General features: G+C 34.4%; 1 protein-coding gene across 4 annotated transcripts in view; it reads right to left on the bottom strand.

The window, feature by feature from the left end:
* The window catches only part of XRCC4 (X-ray repair cross complementing 4), a 320,948-nt gene that overhangs the window by 277,654 nt on the left and 15,652 nt on the right, over window positions 1-27,642 (bottom strand). For all 4 annotated transcript variants that reach the window (XR_003610999.2, XM_028114473.2, XM_028114472.2 and 1 more), the window contains exon 3: window positions 25,070-25,245. Coding sequence is in view for 3 of the 4 variants with exons in the window: in XM_028114473.2 (XP_027970274.1) it covers window positions 25,070-25,245 (176 nt within the window). In the remaining variant the exon portion in view is untranslated. The remainder of the gene's footprint in view (window positions 1-25,069; window positions 25,246-27,642) is intronic.

Here is a 27,642-nt window from a genome sequence, read left to right as displayed (position 1 = left end):
ACAATATACCAAACAAGCTGTTATTATAATAGGAATAAACAACACCCTCTGCTCTCACTACTCAAAACCCAAAAAAGAGCACGCCCTTGCAGAACATTTACAACCTGTCAGATAGCAGCTTAGGGGGTCAGCATGTCAATACATTTATAATTCAGTTCTAATGACACCATCTCTTTTGATGAAGTATTACTTTAGTTGGGAGTAAATATTTCAAAATACTGAATCACACAGAAATGTAACTTCTTTGATCGCTGTTTCAAGAGACTAAAAGGAAAGCAATAATTATAATTAAGAATGCTAGAAATATTTGTAGTTTCTTGTATTGGATGAATTATTCATTTTGCTTTAAAGCTGCATTTAATCATTATGCTACTGTTAAAGTATAACATGCAACAAAGTATAACAGTAATGACATATCTATCACATATATATTTTCTATATTTAAAAAAAAAATCAAAATATTGAAGACCAGGAGTAAGATAATACAACACACTTCAGTGTAGTTCAACCATCTGAAAAATACATGCTAACTAAATGCTAATTAAAAGAACACCTGGGGTACCTGGGTGGCTCAGTCAGTTAGGCATCCTATTCTTGATTTCAGCTGACTCTTGATTTCAACTGACTCTTGATTTCAGCTTGGGTCTTGATCTCAGGGTTGAGAGTTTGGGCCCCACATTGGGCTCCACACTGGGTGTGGAGCCTAATTAAAAAAACAAACAAACATCTAAATATCTTATATACTACTGATTAATGAAAGAGAACAAGAGCCCAACATAACCTCTATAAAGAGCAAAGTTGGAGACATTTCCCACATTTCCCCCCATCAAAAAGAAACATCAACAGATTGGGGCACCAGATTGGCTCAGTCAGAGGAGCAGGCAACTCTTGATCTTGGGGTCATAAGGCTGAGCCCCACACTAGGTGTTGAGATTACTTGAAATAAATTAAAAAAAAAAAAGAACCATCAATAGATTGATTCAGATCTCTGTAGAGATCCAAAATGGCTGAAAAAACCATTAGAAAATTAAAATATAAATCAGGAGTGCCTGGGTGGTTCAGTTGTTAAGCATCTGCCTTCGGCTCAGGTCATGATCCGGGGGTCCTGGGATCGAGCCCTGCGTCGGGCTCCCTGCTCAGTGGGAAGCTTGCTTCTCCCTCTCCCACTCCCCGTTTGTGTTCCTGCTCTCACTGTCAAATAAATAAAATCGTAAAAAATTAAAAATTAAATATAAATCAATATGGCCATATTAACATATCAATGATATGATCTGAAAATTAAGTACAAAATGTACTCTTTCAGAATTCTGATTTAATAATAAAGTTCTTGTTTTGGATAGGGCTATTCACTGTACAATGTTGCAAAAAATATCATAAATGTATTTTTGCAGGTAAGAGTTAAAGTTCTGTACAGCTTGTTAAATACTCTATTAAAAAGTGTATTTCTTCATTTGGAGTACATGTGATACAATGCCTTAACTATTTTCTTTACTACAACTTATTATTATTATAATGAATGTCCTGATTATGCTATCTATCCCAGGAAACGAATCCCAGAAAGGTACCACTTACTTGATACCTTCAACGCTCACAGACCCAAAGGAAACACCTAACACAATGTATTATATATAAAGTGAGCACTCAGTTAGTATGTGTTTTAAACACTGTAAAGTTACATGAGTATATCTTTAAGGACTTGTCTTATACTCTCATTTAGTGAAAGTTGAAAACTGAGGCTACGAACAGGTAAGTGATATCAATCTGGTTCAGACTCATATCACTACAGGACATCTTCCAGTGAACCATGAAAGTAGCCCCCAGAGTACTGTGAAGAACCTCCTAGAAATTCCCACCAATCACAGATAGCACAACAAAGAGACTCTGAGTTAACTCAACTCCTCAATGCATAAGTAATTTAACTGAGAATCAAAGGTTAAGCCAAAAAGGTTCAAAGTCACATGGCATGTAATTGGTCCCATGGTAAAATATAAAATTATCCCAAAAGCAAGAATGAAGAAACTATAAAGATTAAGATGAACAGAAAAACTACTATAAAATAACAGCTTACTGTTTATCTGGTATGATGCTAAACAGTTCTACACACTATTGTCATTTTAAACTCATTATCTGCCATATGAAATAGGTACTAATTATCCACATTTTTTAAAGATTAGAAAACTGAGATTCAAAAAGGTTAAGGAAGTTTTCAAAGGTCACAAATGTCACTCTCAGTAACTGACATCCATTTGAGAGGGTACTGCTTTTTCAGTGAAGTATAATAAAATTACAAGGGATATTAACACTTATCGAATGCCTTCTGAGTGTCAAACACTAGCCTGGGCATTAGAAATACAATGAGGAGACAAGACAGTTTGAATCCCTGCTATAAGGGAATTGTGTAAGAACATACAGAAATTTCTTCCTTTCCATGAGAATTTTTACTATCAATTATAAATTTTCTAGAGGAATCAATTTTCTTAATCCAAATCAGACACTCGTATTAATAATGCAAAACCTGAAGGGCTTTCCTGCTAATGACCACAGTCAAATAGCCAGCCACTGGGAAAGTTAACTATGAGATCATACAAACTGTCTATCTGCCAATACGAGACCTGGGCTTATTACTTGTTTTTCCTCTGACTTTTCCAATTCAGTATGAAATAGCTCAGAGGAAGTACCCTTGCCAGATTGTTTAGTCTCACAAATCTTACCATTAGATACTTTTTCCTGAGGTTCAGCCTAACTGGACCTTTGCTTACTTTCATTGCATAAAACTCTTTTGAGTGTCAATACCAGCTGCTCACTTTCCCTGGAAATCTTCCACTTTTCAAATACAGGCATGACTTTAATTAGACAAGGCATAAACTAGGACAGCAGAAAGACTGATTCCAAGATATTAGGCCAGAGCACCAATTTCTGAACAAGCCAAAAGATCCAAATAGGCCGAAAGAACAATATAAACATACTTTTGTTGAAATATGGAGAAAAGCCACAAGACGACAGGGACTGGAGAACTCAAAAGCTAAGTATAGATCTCTGCTTCTAGTCATCATTAGATAGTTCCCATAGGACCACTCCTACCAGAAATAACAATTATGGGCTCGGAACAAATATTTTAGAAGGAGAAGGAAACTTGAGGGCACAAGAGAGTGAACAAAAGCTGCCTGAATCTTGAAGAAAGGGACATACACTGAATAAGATTCCCATTTTATAGTTTTTAGTCTGAGTAAGGATCCCGATACCTGCCATGAAGAGCAATTAAAATTTAATAGAAACCAGTAGTCTTACTCTGTTAAAGAATTTGAAGACAGGGCCCAGGGAAACCACAGCAAGAAAAAGAAGGGTTCAATTCTAGAAAGGAGAGAACCAGAGAAGGGAAACTCTAAATTCCATAGATAAACTGTTCAGGTCTCTTGCTAATCCCCAAATCAAATATGTAAAAGACAGACTCGAAACAGCCTTCCTAAGGTTAAAAGAACTGACCTGAAATTTCAGCTAACACTCACCAAGTGGAAAACAGAATTTTGAAGTTGGAGTTTAGCCAAGGTAACGGACTTAAAAAACAAACAAACAAACAAACAAAAAAATCAATACTCTTCAAATGAGTCTAATAGAATAAACCTTCTATAATAAATCATTTACCATGTCCAGGACAAAATCTGTTAGTTCTCAACAAATGAAGAAACAAAAACATATTAAAGATACAATACATACAATCAGTGGAGATTGACATAAGTTTATCCAGATGTTAACATGAGGAGAAAAAGATTTTAAATCAGCTAATATAATTATGATCAAGAGTTTAAAGTAAAATATGATAATAAATGAAAAGACAGAAAATCTCAGTAGAGAAACAAAAGTTATAAAGAAGAACCAAATGGGGTGCCTGGGTGGCTTGGTTGGTTAAGCAACTGCCTTCAGCTCAGACCATGATCCTGGAGTCCCTGGGATCGAGTCCCGCATCGGGCTCCCTGCTTGGCAGGGAGTCTGCTTCTCCCTCTGACCTTCCCCCCTCTCATGTGCTCTCTCTCTCTCAAATAAATAAATAAAATCTTTAAAAATAAATAAAGAAAGAAGAACCAAATGGAAATTTTAAAAATGAAAAAAGATTGGAGTTTTTAAAAAATCACTGCATTGAGATGAAAAAAGAGACAATGAACTTGAAGGAAGATCAATATAAATTATCTAATATGAAGAACTGAGAAAAAAGGATTTTTAAAAAACACAGAACTTAAAGGATGTTTAATTAAGGTCTCAAAAGGAAAAGCACAAAAGAATGGAAGTGAAAAGTATATACATATATATATATGGATTTTTATATTTGAGAAATAATGGCTAATAATTTCCGAATTTTAGTTAAAGACAAATTTACATATTCAAGAAACTCAGAAACCTCTGGAAAGACGTTTCTAAAGTCCATTCCTAGACATACCTTAGATATATTTGACAATGTTCAAATTGTTGGAAACCAAAGATAAAGAAAAATATTAGCAGCAGCCAGGGAAAGACACGTAACATACAGGAGAACAATAATTCAAATGAATGCTAACTTCTCATCCGACACAACAAAGATGAAAAAACAGGAAATTAACATACTGAAATTCCTGAAACAACAAAAAAATTGCCAATCCAAAATCCTTTGTACAACAAAAAGATACTTCAAGACTGAGGGCAAAATAGAGACAGTATCAGACAAAATAAAACTAAAAGAATTTACTGCCGGCAAACCTATACTATGCGAAGTGCTACAGGAAACTTCTTCAGGATGAAAGGAAATGATACCAGCTGGGAATAATGATTAGCAAGAAGGAATAAGGAGCAAAAGAAACGGTAAGTATCAATCCCACAATATAATGTAATTCTTGCTTTTTGTAGTGATTTTTTTTTAAAGATATTTTTTATTTATTTGACAAAGAGACAGAGAGCACAGGTAGGCAGAGGGGCAGGCAGAGGGAGAGGGAGAAGCAGGCTCTCTGCTGAGCAGGGAGCCCGATGCAGGGCTCGATCCCAGGACCCTGGGATCATGACCTGAGCCGAAGGCAGACACTTACCTGACTGAGCCACCCAAGTGCCCCCGTAGTGATTTTTTTTTTAATTAAGAGGAAAAGTTAATCAAGTTTGGTGAACTTGCAACATAAAGTAATGAATACCTTTAAAGGAAAGTAACATAGCTGTTTTATACTACATTTCTCTACTTTCATTTCACTTATAAGTACAACAGACTTTACTATATTTAAGTATTATGGGGTTTAAAAACAGTGGTTTAAAAAACAACATGAACAAAACTGATTCTCCAAATATCAAAACAGCCCTGGAGTATGATTTTGATTAATTAATCTTGTCATCACTCTAAGAAATAATACCTCTTCCACTGAGTTATAAGAGGCCTGTAAAATAATGTGGAAAAAAGTTATCATTTTTCATCAAAAAGTATTCTATCACTGATAACTTTTTAAAACTCTATATTTAAATGGCATCAAAGGCTATAAAGATCACCTTATGTAATCAAAATTTTATCATAAGCACTGTATCCCAAATTGACATGAAAACCCACTGAAAAACATTTATGTTAATCAAAGATTTATGAAAATTATTTAAACAATTTCTCTGAAGGAAATTTTAAAAACATCTAATGACAGCTGGGATCTCTCTAACTAGCAAGTTTTAAACAACACGTAAAGAAAATGGGTTTCTCTGGGATGTCACCTTTCCAGTAGCCATGTACAAAATCGGTTTCTTTTGCCAGTGTAATCAGAATCAATGATAATTTCTTAAAAATCAAGGAGGTTCACCGTGACAAAACTTCAACGATCCTTACAAACTTGGCCAGATTAGCTCAGTGTATACTGGACTGCATGTGGATATGCAATATGTCTTGCTATGACTCTCGTTTTACTGCAGCACCCTTAGCTAAGGCCCTCCCAACTTTATACCTGGAATATCGTGAATACCACAGACATTGGTGGGTTTTGGTTTTGTTTTTGGGTTTTTTTTTTTTTTGCCCCACAGAACTTTAATAGATGAATTCAATAAAAATTTGAGCACAGCAACTACATACAAAATTAAGAGACATTATATATAGCATGGTAATAATTAGCCCCAAATGCTTTGAAATCACATCACCTATGCTCCATCCCAGCTCTGCCACTCACAAGTTACTTGGCTTTGGGTAAGTTATATACCACTGAGTGTTAGTTTCCTCATCCATAACATTAAAATGATAAAGAGAACCTATTTCATAAAATCATCACGGTTACATGTAATATAATGTATGGCACACAGTGGTCAGATCCATTATAAAGCACAGTAAAGGAGTAAAATATGACAATGACAAGGCCCTAGACCTTAGGAAACTGTAATAGCTGAACACAATTCAATGTAAATGGAATTTTGAAATACAGAAAACCTATAGGAATACCAAGAAAGGCAATAAAAGTACTTTTACTTCAAATTAAAATGGAAGTAAGTGAAAACCCCTTGAACATCAGGCATTGCCACAAACCCAGAGAAATATGCACTTTCCAAGTATGGGACAGTATAAATAAAAGATATTTAGAGAATAACATGGACCATAAAGAGGTGACCAAAATGTAGGATTTTCTGTCATAAAGAAATTGAAATAGCATTATTTTTTTTCAGTGCAAGACTATTTATCTAGAATATCTGAGACCTAACTTGTTCCAGATTAATATTCTGGGAAGTTTAACACAAAGAAGCACACTGAATGAATAAATCTCAGGTGCAGTGCTTTAAAGTAAGTAATACTCATACAAAGGGCTAATGTCTCTAATATATAAAGAATTATTAAAATTTGAGAAAGGACCAAAAACCAAAAGAAAAAAATGAAAAAGACAGGACAAAAAAATCTGAAAATGATCCTTGAACGTATGAGAACGTGTTCAAATTTACTCAGAATCAGAGAAATGCAAATTAAAACAACACTGGGATACATTTCACACCTATCAGATTGGAGAAAATTAAAAAGTGTAACAGCACATTCTGTTAGTGAGGCTGCAGGGAGCTAGACAATTTCATATACTGCTGGTGGTAATGAAAATTAGTCCAACTCTTCTGGAGGGGAATCTGGTAATATCTAAGAAAACAATATATGCACTTATTTTCGAGCAATCTCACACCTAGGAATTTATCCTGAGGACAAACTTCCAACAACACAAAAATACATAGATAATTCACTTCAGCATTATTTGAATTTGCAAAATACTGGAAAAAGCTTAAAAGCTCATACACAAGAGAGTGGCTGAAAATTGATATAGCCATACAATTAGAGTATGAAGCTCCACTAAAACTGAAAGTGAAAAATTTTTATGAATTGACATGGAGTGATTTCCAGGATATGTTGTTATGTGAAAAAAATCAAAGTGTTTATAGTGTACTACCATTCATATAAGAAAAAAGCAGAATACAAGAAAACACATGTGCTCATTTATACAAAAGAAAGGACCCATAAACCAGAAACTAAAGAACTTGCTTACCTAGAGGAGGTGGCTGGAAATGTAACAAAAAAGTATTGGAATGGGAAGAGAGTAGTAGGGATGAGGGAAAAGTAACCCTCCTTTGAATATACCTTTTTATATAGCTCTGATTCTTGGTAATTGTTCACATAGCAACAAAAATAAATAATTAATAACAATGATAATGTGAGATGAACCCCAAATGGAACAAGGACATTAGAGGGGATGGGAAGGAATAGAACTAATTTAAGACATTTTGGAAAATCATATTTTGAATGTATACTGTAAGAAGAATATGCAAATAGTATACTGTATTCAGAAAATTTGCTTTTCACAGGGATATGTATTAGCAATTCTGAAACTACTTTACATGTATACAAGCATTGCGGTAAATACGTAAACACTGTAGAAAAGGAAAGCCAGACTTTTCACCATGAGACAAAGTTACCAACAAGAAAGTAGGGAAGGATGAACTCTATGACACTGGACTGAAAAATGGCTTTTAACCTATGCACAGATGGAGAAATACAGATGTGTGCACATATATGTATAAATATACACATATATTTGCTAGCTCTGCTAGTCTGCCGAGAGGATCCAGAGCAACAGCACCCCAGTAGCAATGAGCATGCCAGTCTCAGGGGCACCTGGGGGTTCAGTCAGTTAAGCGTCTGCCTTTGGCTCAGGTCATGATCCTGGGGTCCTGGGATCGAGCCCTGCATCGGGCTCCCTGTTCAGCGGGAAGTCTGCTTCTGCCTCTCCCTCTGCCACTCTCCCTGTTCATGCTCTCTCTCTCTCTAATAAATAAATAAAATCTTTAAAAACAAACAAAATACAGTCTCAAATAAAATGAACTGTGGCTCTTTAGATAAATGGCTGATTCTATGGCTGGAGTAGGAAACACAAGATGACCCTTATACATCTTGTGTGCCAGAAAGCAAGGAAGGGCTCAAAGTAATGGAGACGTATCTTAAAGACACAGTAGCCAAGTTGAAGAAGTTCCCACTGGCCACATCCAGAACAATTTGAGCAACAAAATAAATAATGAGAGAAATTTAATCCATAGAAGAAAATAAATGTACTCACGAGAGTACATGCTGATATAAATAAATAAGTGAAAAAATAAATGGAGGAGAAGGTAGTTTTACCTATGGTAGGAATCCAATAAAGTAAAAACAATAAAATGGAAAATCATAAGTATATCATAGTAATAACTGTTGGAGGAAAAAAATCGTCAATGGGTGCTAAAATTAGTGGATAAAAGTATGATTTTAAAAAATAGGATGTTTGTATACTGCCAAAATATCTCCACATAAGATATTTATTAATAATAAAAAAAAATACTAGGTTCACAATGGCGAAATCTGGCAGACACCACCTTAACCAAGTATTCGAAATTAATACCACCCACAGTAACGCATGTATTAGATATCATATACCTCCCAATATGGTGCATCACTTCTATGGTATTATTGTCAAAAATCTATAAACTCAACCTAACCATGAGAAAACATCAGACAAACACAAACTGTAGGACATTCTACAAAATAACTGGCTGGTACTTTTCAGAAGTGTCAAAGTCATGAAAGACAAAGACTGAAGACAAAGATTGAAAGACTTTCACAGACTGTAAAAGATTAGTTAGACCATTAAATGCAATATAACACACTTAATTGTATTCTAGACCAGAAAAAGAACTTCAGTGGGTGCTATGGACTCAATGTTTGTGACTTCCCTATGCAGAATTCATGTTGAAGCCCTGCCCCCCAACAATGTGAGTATATTCAGAGGTGGAGCCCTTAAGAGATAATTTGGTTTAGATGAGTTCACAAGGAAAGGACCCTCATGATGGGATTAGTTTACTTATAACAAGAAGACCCTAGAGCTGGCTCTGTCTCCACCACAAGAGGATAGGAGCAAGGCCCTCACCAAAAACTGAATCTGCTGGTACCTTTATCTTAGACTTCCCTCCCTCCAGAACTATGAAAAATAAATTCCTAATTGTTTAAGCCACCTAGTCTATGGCATTTTGTTATGGAAGCCAAAGCAAACTTTGGCTTCCATAACAGACAGTGGGAAAAAATGGTGAAATTCAAATAAAATCTATAGATTACCATGTCAATGTTAATTTCTTAATTTTAATAATTATATCATGGTTATGTAAAATGTGAATATTAGGGATGTAGAGTAAAGGGTATGCAAGAATTCTCTTTACTATTTTAGCCACTTTTCCTAAGTCTAAAATTAAAGTGTTAAAAAAGATAGCTGACAAAAAATATAAACCAATAACCATAAAAAAATCAGGAAAATATTATCATAATCCACCATTATGGTCCTAGTCACTATGGGCATATCCCCACTATTGAACTGGTTTTGGACCATTTGTAGCTAGAAATATCATATTCCCTCTAGGAATATGTACAAATAAATCAATTATTACAATGATATATTTTTTAAAAACAACTGTTTTGTGTGGATGCTTCTAGTTTTGAATAAAAGTTATTTACTATGTGGTCAATTTTAATTAATGATATGTACTATACCATAAAATTCAATAAAGAAAACAAAAACTTACATCTAATAGAGTATACAGCATAACAACAACAAACATCTGTTTAACAAGGCTTCTCTGAGGTCAAGGGAGATCCAAGCTATGCCCAATTTTTTAGTTGCTAGATATATTAAAAGTCAAAACAAGGTTATAAAAATTGTATTGACATATTTAAATTGATGCTATTCCTAATGTACTTCAAGCAGTATGGCTTGTATCATACAATTTTAAACTGGTATGAAAAAAGTCTACTATGACCATGTGTATAAATTTATTTACAGGTAATATCACAAGTATATGCTTGAGGCCCTTCTGAATGCAAGGCATCAACTCAATAGCCTCCTGAGATAGGACACATGGTATACCAATTCACAGTTTACAAAACATTTGCACACACATTAATCCGAGTACCCACAACCATAAACCCTGTGAGTTAGCATTATTAGCCTATTTGAACTTGGTTTTTTCATAAAATAAACATAAATGATTTGCTGAAACCCATATAATTAGAAATAGATTCAAGACTCAAACCAAGATCTTAAGTTATTTCCACTATGCTATATTTCCTCTCAACAGAAGGCCATCCCCAAAACATCTGGATCTGCTGTAATTTCAAGTTCAGCTAAGACATGGTCACTGACCTCAAGGAATTTACTGTATAATGGAAGAGACACTCAAGTAAATAATTAAAACAAACACTTATGAAGTGCCTTTTATAACAAAGCCTGTCCTAGAAAAAATGTACCCACACACACCCCCATATACTAATTTATTAAATCCTTACAACCACCCTATGGTTAGGTATTAATATTATTTTCAAATTATAAAATAAAAACTGAGAACAAACAATTGAATAAGCTGCCCACAGTCATACCTAGTAAGTAAAGAGCTGAGATTCAAATTAGGTAGTTGGGCTAATGTTTATCACTACTAAGCATTTGGACAATAAAATGTCCAGAATGGGTTACTGATATGCAATAGGATTCTCATGGCTATGAACTGTTTCAGCAGTAATATTTTAAAGTATAAAGGTATAGGCATTCAAAAACATGTAATAGTTTTAACATCATTTGAACAGTATTTCTCCCTCTATAAACTTCCTAAATTCAGTAATTTTTTGAGGAGGTACACAGCTATCCTACATTGCATCTCTTCCAAACTTACCCACTGAAACATCCTAGGTGGTCTAATTATAATATTAGTTGTGATTTACTTATCAACAGTGAAGATTTCTATTCTGTATCCATTTAAAGAATAACTGAGTTTTAATATCAATTTAATTAGCAATTATTTTCCACAATTTTTCCTGTTAACAGAAAAGTATATGCCATCATTATCATTCTTATCACCATCTGATTTTAGATGTTCCTAAAATGTTTTAGATTTTATTGATTTTCTTAACTGGTCATTTACTTATAATGTCAGGACAGTAATAGTAAATGAAAATCTGACTCTTGATGGAATTTCATAATAAACAGTTTGCTTTTAGTAACAAAAAGTAATGCCTATTTAAGAAAACAAATAACTAAACATAATTTAATTGATAAAGTGGATTATATATCTTTATTGTTCACAAAATCAATTTGTCAAAGTATGACTAATTTAAATTTTTTTTCTATGCAATAACTTAAAACAGTATTAAGAATGTAGGTGACCTAAAAATATTTTGAAAATTTAAAATTCTGAAGTAAGACTTTCAAGGCCTACAATCACCTTAAATACTTAAATACTTCATAGATTTAATTTTAGTGATGATAACTTAATGACTATATGGCTTACTTTTTAAAGCTAGAAAGTCATGAGAATCAAAAGAAAACCCAAATTCCAAAAAAAGTAACTAAATAATGAAGATTATCACAACTTTGACTCAGGTGCCCTAATGATTCTCTTCCTGAATGTTAATGTTGTAGGTACACAGAACAAAGTAATGATAACTAAAAGACTACGTCATCTTACCTAGAGGAGGAAAATCATCTCAAATTTTTTTAAGTTTCTGCAAGAACAAAATAAGCAACAATCTAAGAGATGAATTATCACAACATGCAATCTAATTTAAGAAGCTAAGGACAAGATACCGTAATTGGCAGACAAAGCTGAAATGCCACACACAATCAGAGAATCCTTCATTTTACTACCCCGTGTAGAAACAGTGGGGATTGGATAAGGCACTCAGAAATACTTCACCTCAAGAGTGGTATAAAATTAGACCTAAAATAAATGTTCTGGTCCTCTAACAAAGCTTTAAAAGAAAGACCCAAAGTATTACGTAGTTTCCAAGTAACTTATCTAGTGTCCCAAAAGCACAAGTTTACAGAAATACAAAACTATACAACACAAAATGAGATTTATAAAGTTTGGCATTCCAACCAAAGATTAATAGGAAGGCAACAAAAAAGGAAAATAGATATGCAATGAGCAGAAAAATCTATCAAAACCTACCCCAAAAGAATAGATTGCAGAATTAGTAAACAAGGTCCTTAAAAGTTATTATAATCCCATCCACACATTCAACAATGTAAAAGACTAAAAATGCTAGGAGTTATGAAAGACATTTAAAAGGTACAAATGAACTTTGATGAAAACCACAATGTCTGAGATGAAAAATATGCTGGATGGAATTAACGGTGCATTAGACATAGCAGAAGAAACAATCAGTGAATATGAAGACAGAACAATGAAAACTATTCAAAATAGAAAACAGAAAAAAAGGGGGGGGGGAGAGGATTAGTAAGCTGTGGAATAAATTCAAGCAACATAATATACACGTACTTGTAGTCTCCAAATAAGGAGGAAGAGAAACAGAAAAACTATGTGAATAATGGCTAAAATTTTGCCAAAACTGACTAAAAATATAAGCTAACAGATCAAAGACACTCAATAAAAAAAGAACACTCACCAAGTCACATCACAATCAAACTGCTTAAGGGAAATGATAAAGAGAAAAATCTTAGAAGCAGCCGGAGAAACAAGGCACATTGCTTAGGTAGGAACAATGATAAAAATGATAGCTGTCTAGCCAGAAGACAATACAGAAGCATTCTTAGGTACTGAAAGGAAAAAAATGTCAACTTAGAATTTTATACCCATAAATATCTTTTCAAAAGAAGGGTGAAATACAGATCTGACTGAATGATCACAATCAGACCTGCACAAAAAGAAATACTAAAGTCCTTCTGATGGAAGGTAAATGTTATAAGGAAATCTAAATCTACACAAAGGAATAAATTGCTTTGGAAGAGGAAAGTTTGCAGGTAAACATAAAAACCTTCTTCTTAAAGTCATTTAAATCACTTTAAAAAATAACTCAGAATTCTGATTCTAGACAAGATGGAGATAATTCATTACATCCCAATACTCTCACTAATTATAACTAAGAACCCTGAAAAGATACAGCAACTATGAAAAGACTCTCTATGGTGGAAAAAAGAAAGATTTAGTGGGGACCTTGGAATGTGAGAAAAGACTTGTCAGAGAGTTCCCTGACTGGTTTCATTTTGTTGCCTTCTATATATCCAGTCTGGATATCAGATGAGCTTGCAACAAGAAAACACCATTGAATGCAAATACACAAACAAAAAGAAAAGCCACCTCTATCTGGCCAATGGAAGCAAGAAAGGGTAGCCATGAAGGACAAAAGCCTTTTGCCTAGAACCCTTCCCTGCCCCTTCTGGTCCAGACAAAGAACCCAGAACAAGCTATGCTTATCCACATCCTTATCCTCATCTAGTACTATAGAAAGGAAATTGTAGGTGAAGTCTAGTCCACCATCTTAACCCTGAACTAATAAGGTAAAGTCCCTTCCTCTTCCAACTTGATACTGTGGCCATGGAAATTGTGAGTAGAAACTTATCATCCATTCGCACCCTACACTAATCAGAGGGCACTCCCTACTACGACAGACATACACCATGACCAAGTGAGACATATTATAGGAATACAAGGTAAAAGCTCAATCTTCATAATTCCCTACATTAATAGTATAAAAAAGAAAAGTGAAAAAAAAAGAAAGAAAACTCATTTGACTACATCAATTGATGCAGAAAAGCCATTTAAGACAATTCAATACCTATCCACAATAAAACCAACCAGTAAACCAGAAATAGAAGAATACTTCCATAACCTGATGGGAGGCATAAAGCAAAATAAATTACAACTGACATCATAACTAACAGTGAAAGGTTGATGGTTTCCCCCTAAAATGGTTAATAAGGTAAGGATTTCTGTTCTCACCACTACAGTTCAAAATAGTTATTTCTTGTCCTAGCCAGCGAAATATGGCAAGGAGAAATAAAAGGCATAAAGATTGGAAAAAAAGAAATAAAACTGCACCTATTTGCACACAACATTACTGTCTACATAAAAGGATCCCAAGGAATCTACAAAAAAAAAGCCACACACAGACACCAAAAAAACCTAGAACAAATATGGCAATCTAGCAAGATTGGAGGATATAAGATCAGGACAAAAAATAAACTATACTTTTATACACTAGTAATGAACCACTGGAAACTCAAATTAAAAAACAATACCATTTCTAATAGCTCCAGAAAGAAACACCTGGAAATAAATCTGAGAAAACATGTACAGAATCTGTGTACTAATAACTAAAAAATGCTCATGAAAGATATCACATACTATGTTCATGGACTACAGGAATCAACTGGGATTTTTTGTAAATAGAGTAAAGCTGATTTTAAAAATGTACTTGGTAAAACAATACTGGAAAAAAAAATACAGCTGGAGGAATCATGCCCTCAATTTAAAGGCTTAAGATGCAGCTACAGTAATTAAGACAATGTGGTGTTGGTGGAGGAATAGACAGAGATCCACGAGAGAGAATACAGAGGCCAGAAATAGATCCACACAGGTACAGCCAATGAATTTTTAAAAAGTGCAAAAGCAATTCAATGAAGAAAGGAGTCTTTGCAACTAATGATGTTAGTTTAATTGGACATTCATATCATATCAAGGTAATTACCCTCAACCTAAACCTCATACCCTATGCAAAAATTAACTCAAATGGAGCACAGACCTAAATGTAAAACACAAAACTATGAAACGTTTAAAAAAAAAAAAAATAGAGAAAATCTTCTGGCCAGAGTTAGGTGAAGAATTCATAGACATGACACCAAAAGCATAATCCATAAAAGGAAAAGTCCACAAATTGGACTTCACCAAAAATAAAAATTTTTGCTCTACAAAAGACCCTATGAATAAAATGAACAGATTGGCAACAGACTGTTAAGAAGATATTTACAAGTCATGTATCTGACAAAGAAAAACAATCCAACTAAAAAAATGTGTGAAACGAGACGCCTGGATGGCTCAGTGGGTTAAGCGACTGCCTTTGGCTCAGGTCATGATCCCAGCATCCTGGGATCGAGTCCCACATCAGGCTCCCTGCTCAGCGGGAGGTCTGCTTCTCCCTCTGCCTGCCGCTCCCCCTGCTTGTGCTCTCTCTCTCTCTGACAAATAAATGAAATCTTTAAAAAAAAGGAAAAGAAGTGAAAGATTTGAATAGACACTTAACCAAGCGGGATATACAGATGGCAAATAAGGACATGAAAAGATATTCAACATCTTTATCCATGAGGGAAATACAAATTAAAGACACAATAAGATCTAGCACGCCTATTAGAATGGCTAACATAAAAAATACTGACAATACCAACAGCTGGTGAGAATGTGGAACTTTATCGTTATGTTTCAGGTAGAAATGTAAAATGGTATAACCATTTTGGAAAAGTTTAGCAGTTGTTTTTTTTTAAGATTTTATTTATGTATTTGTCAGAGAGAGAGCACACGCAAGCACAAGGAAGGGGAACAGCGGGCAGAGGGGGAAGCAGGCTCCCCGCTGATGTGGGACTCAGATCATGACCTGAGCTGAAGGCAGACATTTAACCGACTGAGCGTGGGACACCCAGGTGTCCCAGTTTAGCAGTTTCTAAATAAAAGTAATCATATACTACCATACAACCCAGCATTCACAATCCTAAATATTTATCCGAGAGCAGAGGTCAGCAAACTCTTTCTAAAAGGACCAAAAGTAAATATTTTAGCCATTACACACCATAAGGTCTCTATTGCAACTATTCAACTCTCCCATTGTAACACAAAAAGCAGCTACAGACAATATATAAACAAATGGGAACACTTATGTATTTACCAAAATGCATGGCCAATCTACAGGCCAACCTTTGCACTAGAGAAATGAAAACTTAACGCTCACACAGAAGGCTCTACATACATGTTCAAAGCAGCTTTGTAACAGCCAAAAAGTGGAAACAACGCAAATGTTCTTCAGTCTGTAAACAGATAAACCATCATTCATACAACAGACTATTAAGCAATAAATAAAAATGAATTACTGATACATTCAAACAACTCGGATCTATCTCAAGGGCATTATGCTCCACAGAAAAGGAAGCCAATCTCTAAAAGTTACATACTGTATGATTCCATTAATACAATATTCTTGAAATGACAAAACCACAATGATACAGCTCCTGGTAGTTACACTGGAAAGGGGGTATGACTATAAAAGGTATAGCATGAGGGAATGAAGGGGTTTCTTTGTGGTAATAGAACAGTTCTGTACTATGGTTGTGGTGGTGATTACATGAATCCATTTATATAATAAAATTCATATAACCATAAACACACAAAAGCAAAACAAAACAAAACACAATAATAACAACAACAAAACAGAATGCTTGTAAGAACTGGTAAAATCTGTATAAGGTCTGTAGTTTAGTCAATAATACTATACCAATGTCAATTTCTTGCTTTTACTAATGTACTATGGTTATGATTTATATCATTGGGAAAGCATGGTAAAGGGTACACTGAAACTTTATTATTTTTGAAACTTTTTGTTGAGTCTAAAATCATTTCAAAACGATTTTTAGAGTTAACCTTTAAAAGTTAAAAGCTAAGCAATGCCCACAATAGCCAAACTGTGGAAAGAGCCAAGATGCCCATTGACAGATGAATGGATAAAGAAGATGTGGTATATATACACAATGGAATATTATGCAGCCATCAAACGGAATGAGATCTTGCCATTTGCAACGACGTGGATGGAACTGGAGGGTGTTATGCTGAGTGAAATAAGTCAATCAGAGAAAGACATGTATCACATGACCTCACTGATATGAGGAATTCTTAATATCAGGAAACAAATTGAGTGTTACTGGAGTGGTTGGGGGTGGGAGAGATGGGGTGGCTGGGTGATAGACATTGGGGAGGGTATGTGCTACGGTGAGCGCTGTGAATTGTGCAAGACTGTTGAATCACAGATCTGTACTTCTGAAACAAATAACGCAACATATTTTAAGAAAAAAGAAAAAGAAGAAGATAACAGGAGAGGAAGAAAAGGGGAGTATGTCAGAGGAGGAGACGAATCATGAGAGATGATGGACTCTGAAAAACAAACTGAGGTTTCTAGAGGGGAGGGGGGTAGGGGGATGGGTTAGCCTGGTGATGGGTATTGAGGAGGGCACGTTCTGCATGGAGCACTGGGTGTTATGAACAAACAATGAATCATGGAATACTGCACCAAAAACTAATGATGTAATATATGGTGATTAACATAACAATAAAAAAATTTTTAAAAAAAGTTAAAAGCTAAAAATAAAAATAATAACAAAATGTTACGTAGTTTATAACATATGTAAGTAAAATAAATGACCACAGTAGTATAACACCTAGGAGAGGTGTATTGCAGGCGTATTGTTGTAAGATTCTTTTTGTTGTTGTGAGATTTTTTTTTAAAGATTTTATTTATTTATTTGAGAGAGACAGAGAGCACATGAGAGGGGGGAGGGTCAGAGGGAGAAGCAGATTCCCTGCTGAGCAGGGAGCCTGATGCGGGACTCGATCCTGGGACTCCAGGATCATGACCTGAGCCGAAGGCAATCACTTAACCAACTGAGCCACCCAGGCGCCCTGTTGTTGTAAGATTCTTAAACTATCTGTGAAGTAGTATCACTTCGAGGTAGACTGTGATAAGGTAAAGATGTACCCTATAAACCCTAGAGCATGCACTAAAATAGCATAAAAATGAGTTAAATAAGCCAATCAAAGACAGAGATTGGACAAGATGAATTTTAAAAAGCAAAATCCAACTGTATGTCTCTTAAAAGAAACCCAATTTAAATACAGACAAAAATAGTCAAAAGCAGAAGGATGGAAAAAGACCATGCTAACTCCTATCAAAAAATTAAAAAAGTAGGATTACTAATATATAAAGTAGATTTTAGATCAAAAAATATTAAGAGTTTGAAGGTCACTTCAAGCGTAAGGGGTCAAATCACGAAGAGGACATGACAAACCTCAATGCTTTCCATCTTATAACAAAAATTAAAAATACATAAAGGGAGACTTGATAGTACTTCAAGGAGAAGTAAACAAATCCATAATTACAGTTGTAGATTTGAACACATTCTCAGTCATTAATAGAACAGGTAAACAGAAAGTAAGTCGGGGTGCCTGGGTGGTTTAGTTGGTTAAGCATCCAACTCTTGGTTTTGGCTTAGGTCATGATCTCAGGGTTGTGAGATCTAGCCCCAAGTCTGGCTCCATGCTCAGTGCAAAGCCTGCTTGAGATTCTCTCCCCCTCCATCTCCCTCCACCTTTGATCCTCTCCACACTCTCCTGCACTCTCTTTCTAAAATAAATAAATAAAATCTAAAAGAAAAAGAAGCTAGAATGCAGAAAACTTAAACAAGATTAACCAACTTGATCTGACATTTAAAAAACAATCCACCTAACAACAGCAGAATCTTTCTTTCAAGTACACTCAGACCAATGAACAAGAGAAACCATATTCAGGGCCTTACTATGAACCCAAATAAACTTAAAAGGTTTCAAGTCATATAATATTTTCTAACAACAATGGAACTAAATTAAAAACCAGTAACAGAAAAGTATCTGGAATATAAAAAAAAAATCAGAACTAAATTACCAGCTTCCAAATAATTCATAAGTGAAAAACAAAATTAAAAGGTAAATTAGAAAGTACTTTATTATAAACTAAATTAAAAAAAAATGACATACCAAAATTTGTGAAATGCAGTTAAAGCAGCACTTGAAAGAAAAGATCCTAAAATGACTATATTGGTAGAAAGGAAGGTCTCAAATCAATCTATTTCAGAATGGTAAACTGGTAAAATATTTACAAAATCTACACTTTGAAAACTTCAAACAGCAACTGAGTGATTAAGGAATATTAAATCAGTATTTCTCAACTTTGGCACTAATGAGGTTCTGGGCCAGATACTTCTTTGTTGTAAAAAGCCTGTTCCTGTGCACTGTAGGATGTTTAGCGGCATCTCTAAGGATGCCAATAGCAGCTGCTAACTGTGACAATCAAAAATGTCTCCTTGCCAAATGTCCCTGGTAGAGCAAAATCTTCCCCACTTGAGACCACTGACCTAAATAAATGGAGAGAGAGATCTTGTTTACAAGCCAGAAGACTCAATATTAAGATGTCAAGTCTGTAGATTCAAAGCATTCCCGATCAAGATCTCAAAAAACTTAATGGTAGAAATTTGCGAATTGATTCTAAATCTCACAAGAAAATTTGAAGTATACAAAAAATCCAAAACAACTCTGAAAAAGAACAAAGTTGAAGGACTTGTACTACCTGATTTCAGTATTTATTATAAATCTAAGTATTCAAAAACAGTTTGGGGTTGGCACAGAGATAAATAATAGCTGCTTTACTCATAGGAGCCCACAACTGGCAACTACCCACATATCCATCAAGAAGTGAATGTGGTATATCTGCACAATGGAACACTACTCAGCAATCAAAAGAAATGAACTGCTGATACACAACACATTATGATGAAGCTCAAAAATGTTATATTATGTGAAGTTACATGCGAGAGTACACACTGTATAGTCCATTTATATGGAATTCTAAAACAGGCAAAGCTAATCTATAGGGACAGAGAACAGTTCAGTGGTTGCCTGGGGCCGAAAGGGTGGGCAGGGTTGGGGGGCAAAGGGGGTAGTCGGGGACTGACTGAAAAAAGGCATGAAGAACTGTCTGGAGTGATGAAAACTGTGTATTTAACACAGGGTACATTTTATCATATGTACATTACACATTACACCTCAACAAATTAAAAAAAAATTTTTGTTTTCGATTTTTAAGACAGAGGCCTAGATTCTATCCTAATTTAATACCTCTGCTTTCCTTAAGAACTTGCTTAGGCCTTCAGCATCTGTTTCCTCACGTGTAAATAGTGACAATGCCAAGTCCACAGGGTGAAGTGAAAGTACATGTCAAAGGAGATTAACTGAAAGGTAAGAAGCAAAAACTAATATTATTAACACTCAAAAGTCCTTCTAGAGCATGGTTTTTACATGTTATTTTCTACTTCTGTCTTTAAGCTGTTTCTTTTCCACACCATCCTGGGTTAACTAAAAAACTAAAATATAATCACTTTGAGATGTTCTTTTAAAAGAAAACATTTTAAATCAAAGCTGAGCAATATGAAGAAAAAGCAAAAGTTCTCAAAGATTAAATAGTATAGCTAAAAATTAATAATTTTCTTAAAGTACAAATTCCAGTGTCTTTCCTATGGCTTAACTAGAGAGCATATACTTTGAGTAGGATTTGTGTACCACTTACATTACTGATTTAGTTCCCACATTCCAAAGAGGTCAGGAAATTATAAAGTGTTTAATATAAAAATGGCAGATGTATACAAATATTTCTATCACAGACATAAAGAATACTATTTTTTTTTCAGGCATTCAAACAACACATTTGCAAACCATACTCCCACAAACCTGAAAGGCATTACTATTTTTGACAAAGTCTTTTGCAGAGTATCATAATAAATGCTCAAATTCTGATATTTCATCTGGAAATACCCATTTGAATTCAAAGTCAAATTACACAGGGACACATGGTAATAATAAAGGATTCTGGACTAGTGTTTTTACAAACAACTTTGGCTGCTTTTGGCTAACTTATTTTACCTCATTTTTATACATCTGAGAATGAAAATTCAATTACTGTAGGGAAGTTGAACTTGGAATACACTTTTTTTACTTAATAAGTTACAAAATATAGCAAGATACAAACTAGCCTGTTCCTCACTATATTTGCAACATTTTTGTAACTAAAATACAACCGAAACAATTATTTGTATGGAAAATACTACAGAAATACCTCCATAACAATAAAAGTAAACCCTTCGAAATGACGTTTCAATCTCTCTTAAACGTTAACATGCAGAGATTGCTAGTTGTCCTACAGTATCCCTCCTTCCCCTCTTTACACAGTAATGGAAATTTCTGGGCATAGGACACAGCTAAAGATTCCCTTGCAGCTAGGTGAAGCTTTGTGACTTAGTTCTAGACAATGGGATGTAAGCAAAAGCAATGTATGCAACTTTAGGTGATGGCCTTAAAGAAAATGGACAGGCTCTTTATTCTCTGCTTAACTCAGTCCTGTTGCCTACTGAAGCTAGCAGCCTTCTTGGACCATGAGATTAAAAACTGCCTTTTAAAAATGGCAAAGCAACATTATTAGAGAAGCCTGGACATCCAACATCATAAAGCCATTATATTAACCCAGGACTGCTTATTTGGATTTTTAAATCAGAGAAAAATAAGCCTCCACAGTACTTAAGTTGTCAAATATTCAGCCTAAACTGTATCCCAGTTTCTCAGGAAAAGGAAATGAAAATAGACTTTAATTCTAATAGAAACCTGTAGCCACTTCTCGTGTGTGTGTGTATCATGTTTATTTGTTCTTCAAAATTCATGGCTTTCCTTCATTAGGGCTATTTTTAGAAATATAAGACTAGTATGTTAGATGACCTGGAATGAACCCAAGAAATCACTTTAAAACTTGAGCGATGAGAAAACAGAGGTATGAGCAAGCAAATTATGAGCCCAAGGTTATTCTTACCAAAAATTATTAGGTGTTCTTTTTTTTGTAACTCATAAATAATTTTTTCTGAAGAAACAGATCAACTTATAAAAGCAAAAAAGGAAAACATTATTAAGATGTATTGTTTGCATGACAAAGAATATACTGCAAAATCAGTATGAATTGTGAATGGCAGAGAAAAAGCCATGACACAAAGTATATGAATAATCTCTTGAATGGGGCTACTACTTACAGTAAAGACATAATGAGTTCTAAATGCTTGCACCAGAGTGTGTTTTCATCTAGAATAATCTACTGCCGACTGAAGAACACTGGTGATGGGGCAGGAAGGGTCCCAGAGGTTTGTCCCATATGGAGAAAAAGAGTTAATGTCTTGCTGGTCATTCAACACTTATTCCAATGGGAATTAAGATAAAATTAAAAAAACCTATGTTATCTATAAAGAAAAACTAATTAGAGCATAAATGAAATTTTGGGTGTTATGAGCTCAAAAACAATCTCATGAAAATTATGCACATGCTCCCTCCAAAAAATGTGCCACATATACATTATACATTTTAAATATTTCATTGCTTTGGATTGACAATTCTTTCACTCTAATAAAACACAAGATGATATTCCCAAAACTTCAGGTCTTTTTAAGTACAAAAATGAGCAGTTACTTCCTTTTAAAAAGGTGTTTTTTTTTTTTTTTAAGTAAGCTCTACGCCCAACATGGGGCTTGAACTCACAACCCGAAATCAAGACTCACATGCTCAGCCAGCCAGATGCCTCTAAAAAAAAATTTTTTTAAAAAGAACATTTTATATAAATTCCAAGTCTTATATGACTTGAGTACTCAAAGTGTTCAAATTATGCAGTGATCTCCAACGCAGAATTAAAAACATAAAACTTCTTGAACTGATGGCAACAAATGCCTAAAACCATGATTCTGAGAGTATGAATCTGGTAGTAAATGTACTTAGGACTCATAGAATATTCTTTGCCATGGGAGAGTAACCTTATGTCAACAAACAACAGAATTCACTACAACTTTGTGAATTGAATCTCCATTCATTCTTTTCTTTTTTTCTAAGTATAAGAGGTCATTTTTGCAACAATCAGATGTCTGTGTCATCAAGGAAAGGATTACAAATTCCTTTTAAATTTTTAGGTCACCCAAAGCACTATAAGCCTTAAAAAGTATTCTGCCATGTTTCTAATTGTCTGCATATTTTTGCCAGCAGACGAATTTACAAGATATTGTCACTCTGAAATTCAATTTGCAGAAGCACATCCTGAAGCACTGGAAGATCCCCATGGCAGTTTGGCTAAATGAACTTGTGATTTTCATCTGCATCCATAAGGCAGACTACAGCACCGCAAAGCAGAACTTTTATTTCATTCAAATATCCAAAAATATCCCTCAAGTAAGTCAAGTCACAAATAAACTTGTCCAACTGTCCTGAGAATAGCATTTCTTTCTCTCATAAGCAAATTTAATAGACAATAAATAAGGAGGCAGCTATCTAAACTGCAGTGTAGTGCTTTAAGACATATCCTTTAAGGAACCAATGCACTTCTGTATTACTGGGAATCTCTTATTCTATTTCCACTTCTTGAGAAAACCTGTTAATAGGTAGGGAGTGGTTCGTGGTTCGTGGTTGGTGGTTGGTGGTTCTGACTCAATAAAGTTGATTATGTTCAGGGTGGTAAGCAAGTATCTTTCAGGATAATTGTCACAGTTTTTAATGCTGATTCATGCCAAGCCAACTGTAAAAGACGTAGGTTATGAATACTTGGAAGTTCGTTCCTCACAAAAGCAGCAAAATCAGATGTACTGCCAAGCATGGTAAGTACTCCATCCAACCCCGATGCAGCAAACCACCTAATGTTAGTCATTACATACAAATGCTCGTTGAATGGGAAATGGCAGAACTCCCAATCTGACAATGATCTGCTTCAAAACATTAGAAGAAACACTCAGCAGTCTTAAGAGTACGTAACATCATCTGATTGTGCTTCAGCCATAGGAAAGAATGCTTTGTGATAAATAACCAAATTTCAGCAGCCAGTTCAAATCTTTCTTAACCCATTCTAAACTATCATTTTAAGGACCTCAGCATATTGAAAGTTACATAAATTGGCAGGTTAAGTAGAAAAAGTATGTATCTTCTAAACAGAAATAATTACTGAAGCCAGTCTCTCTGTATTATTCTCTATAGGTTAACATACATTTCAAAATAATGATTCCATCTGTTACTTTACATGTTTCTGTAATTGGTGAAATCCCTTTAATCATTCTGAATTAAAGAGTCATTTTCAAGGAATTTTTTTAAACTCAATTTAGTTCCAGCACAAATTGTCAATACTGTCTTTAACCTTAGGGTGCTAAAGATTTCCCTCCCTTTCTTCTACTAAAGACCTCATATCAGAATATAAACCACTGGCAAAAGTGAATAATTCAACCTCTAATTATCCCATAAACTTGGGCAAAATATACAAGCAGTACATTTTGATAAACATTTTTGATACATAAGCCGCCCACCTTGATCTGAACTGGTACAGGAACTAAACAGGACAAGTAGCAGATATCCTTGTCTATAAAGCATGCAAGCCTTCAAAAGCCTGGGTTGAATGTTATTTCTATTTTAGTATTTCTAAGTTTGACATATAAATAAAATACTTTAATGCCTAATGATATGTCTTACTACACTTAGTTATCTCATTTTGTAATTTCGATACACTAGTAGAGAATAAGTTATAATTATTAAATATTCAATGGTAAATAAATTATCTTCTTTCTTAAAATCAGTATTTCCCAAAACTTATTATAATAAATCCTGTCTCAACGGTCTAAAATTTCTGACCCCACTTGGTAGAACTGCTTATTCATGTAATTGTCTCTATAATACTTATTTTTAAAGCATTAAAACTCAATACATTTTCTAATAATTATTTTTCACAGTTCATAAGTATGAAGCACTTGAGTAACAACGTTGAATGAAGCATTCTTCCAACTTGAAAACCAAGTACATTTCACACTTCTACTTCCCAGGTATTCTGGGAATAATAAGCTAGTTACTTAGATAATTCCTCAATAAGTGCTCTGACATTTTACCACTTATAATATTAATGGAAAGTTTTACTTACTGAAACATCTTTCAGGTTTTTCTCAAAGGAGAAATGACAAGACTCTCTAGAAAAATCAAATTTGTATGCATCAGCTGGTCCTCCTCCTAATACCAATGCTTTTCTCAGTTCATCAACATATTTCTCTTTTTCCAATGCCATGTCATCAGCTTCTTGGGAAATCTCTGACTCAGAAACTATGGGAAACATAAATAAAAAGTTTTGACATGAAAAATAAATTTCTAAACACGAATACATATTTATTTACCTATTGCTACTAATTTATCACTTATATAACAGATACTTCAAACAAAAGATAAAACCAATCCCAATACCACACATTTTTAAGTCAAATTATACCTTTGAACTAGAAATTTTTGAGAAACACATTAGTCTCAAATCTCATTTGAAAACATTAGACTCCTTGCATTTTTTTTTCCTCTGTCCTCAGATGAAATACATGCATTGTAAATTACTAGAAAAACTACTATCTTATATACCTGCTCCTAGGTCAAAGCCAATAAATTATTTCTTAATAATGATTAATAAGCTCAGCATTTTATAACATCTTTCTTCCTTGCCTCAATTATTGAAGAGATTAAATAGTCAATAGATTATTTCTCACTCACATGGGCTGAGTTGAATTAAAGTAAAAATGGAGTTCATTCTTCTCATCTCATTATATGCCAAAAAATAAAGAAGGTGGATGAAGGTAGGTGATGAGGAACGAAAGAGAAAGGAATTAATATTTATTGAGTGTCACCTGTTTGACACACATTATATCACAGATCCGGCTTCCAGTTCTCCCATCTAGGTATACTGAAAGCTGATGCTTTACTCATCTACAGAGATTTTTACTTCAACAATTATATTCTCAATTCTAGACTGATATTCTCTTTCTTTTTCATAATATCCTGTTCTTGCCACACCCTTCCTTTAAATATTTGAAGGCTTTAAACATATTTAAGATCTCTTTCAGGACAGTCTTTATGCATGGTCCCTAGAGTATTAATTCCATTTCTACTGCTGACACATTCTCATTCTGTTTTTTTCCCTTGCATGCTTTGCAATGTTTGAACAAGGCTCTCCCCTAGCCAGAGTATCATCTGCTCTGGGCAATAGCGCTGGCCTTGAATCAAGATTGCTAGTTTACCTTTCTTGGAGTCTCTACAGGTTTCAACAGCTCTGCACCAGTTTTGAAGGTTAATTTCTTAACTTGGTTTTTACTCTTGAAGCAAAGAGTTCAATCTTAAATCCCCCATCCCTCATCTCTACATAACAGAGACTCAGGGTTCTGATTTTTGTTTGGACTTTTATCCACTCATAGCTCTTAGTGACTAGTTTGATTCTACGCTGCATCTTCAAACCAGAGAGTAGTCTTTTGTTTTTGTTTTGTTTTGCTTTTTTATGATGATTTCATTAACAAGATAGCTTTCAGTTTCCTTTCTTTACATTGAGAGCTCAGTTCCAGGTCCTTAAGAGGCCTGCCGTCTCAACATTCCACCCCTCTTAGGTACTACAACCACAGTCATTAAGACATATATCTAATTCAGATATTCCATGAACCTAAAGTTAAACTTTAGTTCCTATTAACCACTTTGGTTTTCAGATACTTCTTCATAGGTGGCACCTGGAGGGTTCCCTTTCTTACATCCAAAAGCTGCAATGTATCTGTTTGCTTTTAAAATTATAAGATTTAATCTAACATTTGTTTGGAATGTGTGCATGTGGTTGGGTGGTTTCCTGTCAATTCCCGCTAGCACAATGATGAAAGACTCATGTGGTTCTATACTTTTATATTTAAATGTTACATTTATCTATTTTATTCCTTATAATACTGAAAGATGTTTCAAATGATAAAACTGATGCTCAGATCAAATAATGGTCTATGGCCATGGAGTAGATTAAGTGGTCAAACGGATTCATACTTATGGTCTTCTTGGTTATTTGGTTTTGTAGTGAGGCAGATATGGGACACTGGAAAAACTATTTCCTTTCACGGAATTAAAAAAACACACTAGTAGGACATACTGCAGAAATCAATAAAAGCTTGACTAAAGAATCCCTAAAATATAACACAGATTTTCATACCTTTGGTCTGTGTCCTATCAAGTATGTCTGGAAGCCCCATGACAGGCAAAAAGGAAGAGAATTTTGAAACATATCCATATGTTTTTCATTATCTATTTTTGGTCATTTCTGATAGCGAAATATGAATCTCAACACAGATGACAAAAAGAGGTAAGAATAAAAACTTTTATATTTTTTATGTGATTTTACAGCTTCTAAAATTCTTTCATATATTTTGTATCTCTCTGAAGCAGATGCATATTTAAGATGATCACCACTATCAAATCTATTTATCAAATCTATTGACCTTTCAGTTACCTTACTAGCTCTTCTGAAAAAAAAAAAAAAAGAAAAACAAAAATAAGAAGTCTAATGCTTCCTAGTTAAGGAACAATTTCATATTTTGTGTTGGGTAATTCTGAAGAGTTATAAATACCAAAGAAGAGAAAATATTTCATAGAGAAATAGGAAATAAATCTGTAGAAACCACCTTTAATGCAACTACAGAAAATACAAAAGAGGAC

The sequence above is a fragment of the Eumetopias jubatus genome, unplaced genomic scaffold (assembly GCF_037043125.1).
Source record: "Eumetopias jubatus isolate StellerSeaLion01/CBP00866 unplaced genomic scaffold, mEumJub1_p1.0 scaffold_5, whole genome shotgun sequence".
NCBI classification, from domain to species: domain Eukaryota; kingdom Metazoa; phylum Chordata; class Mammalia; order Carnivora; family Otariidae; genus Eumetopias; species Eumetopias jubatus.
This window is presented reverse-complemented; position numbering and strand designations above follow the sequence as displayed.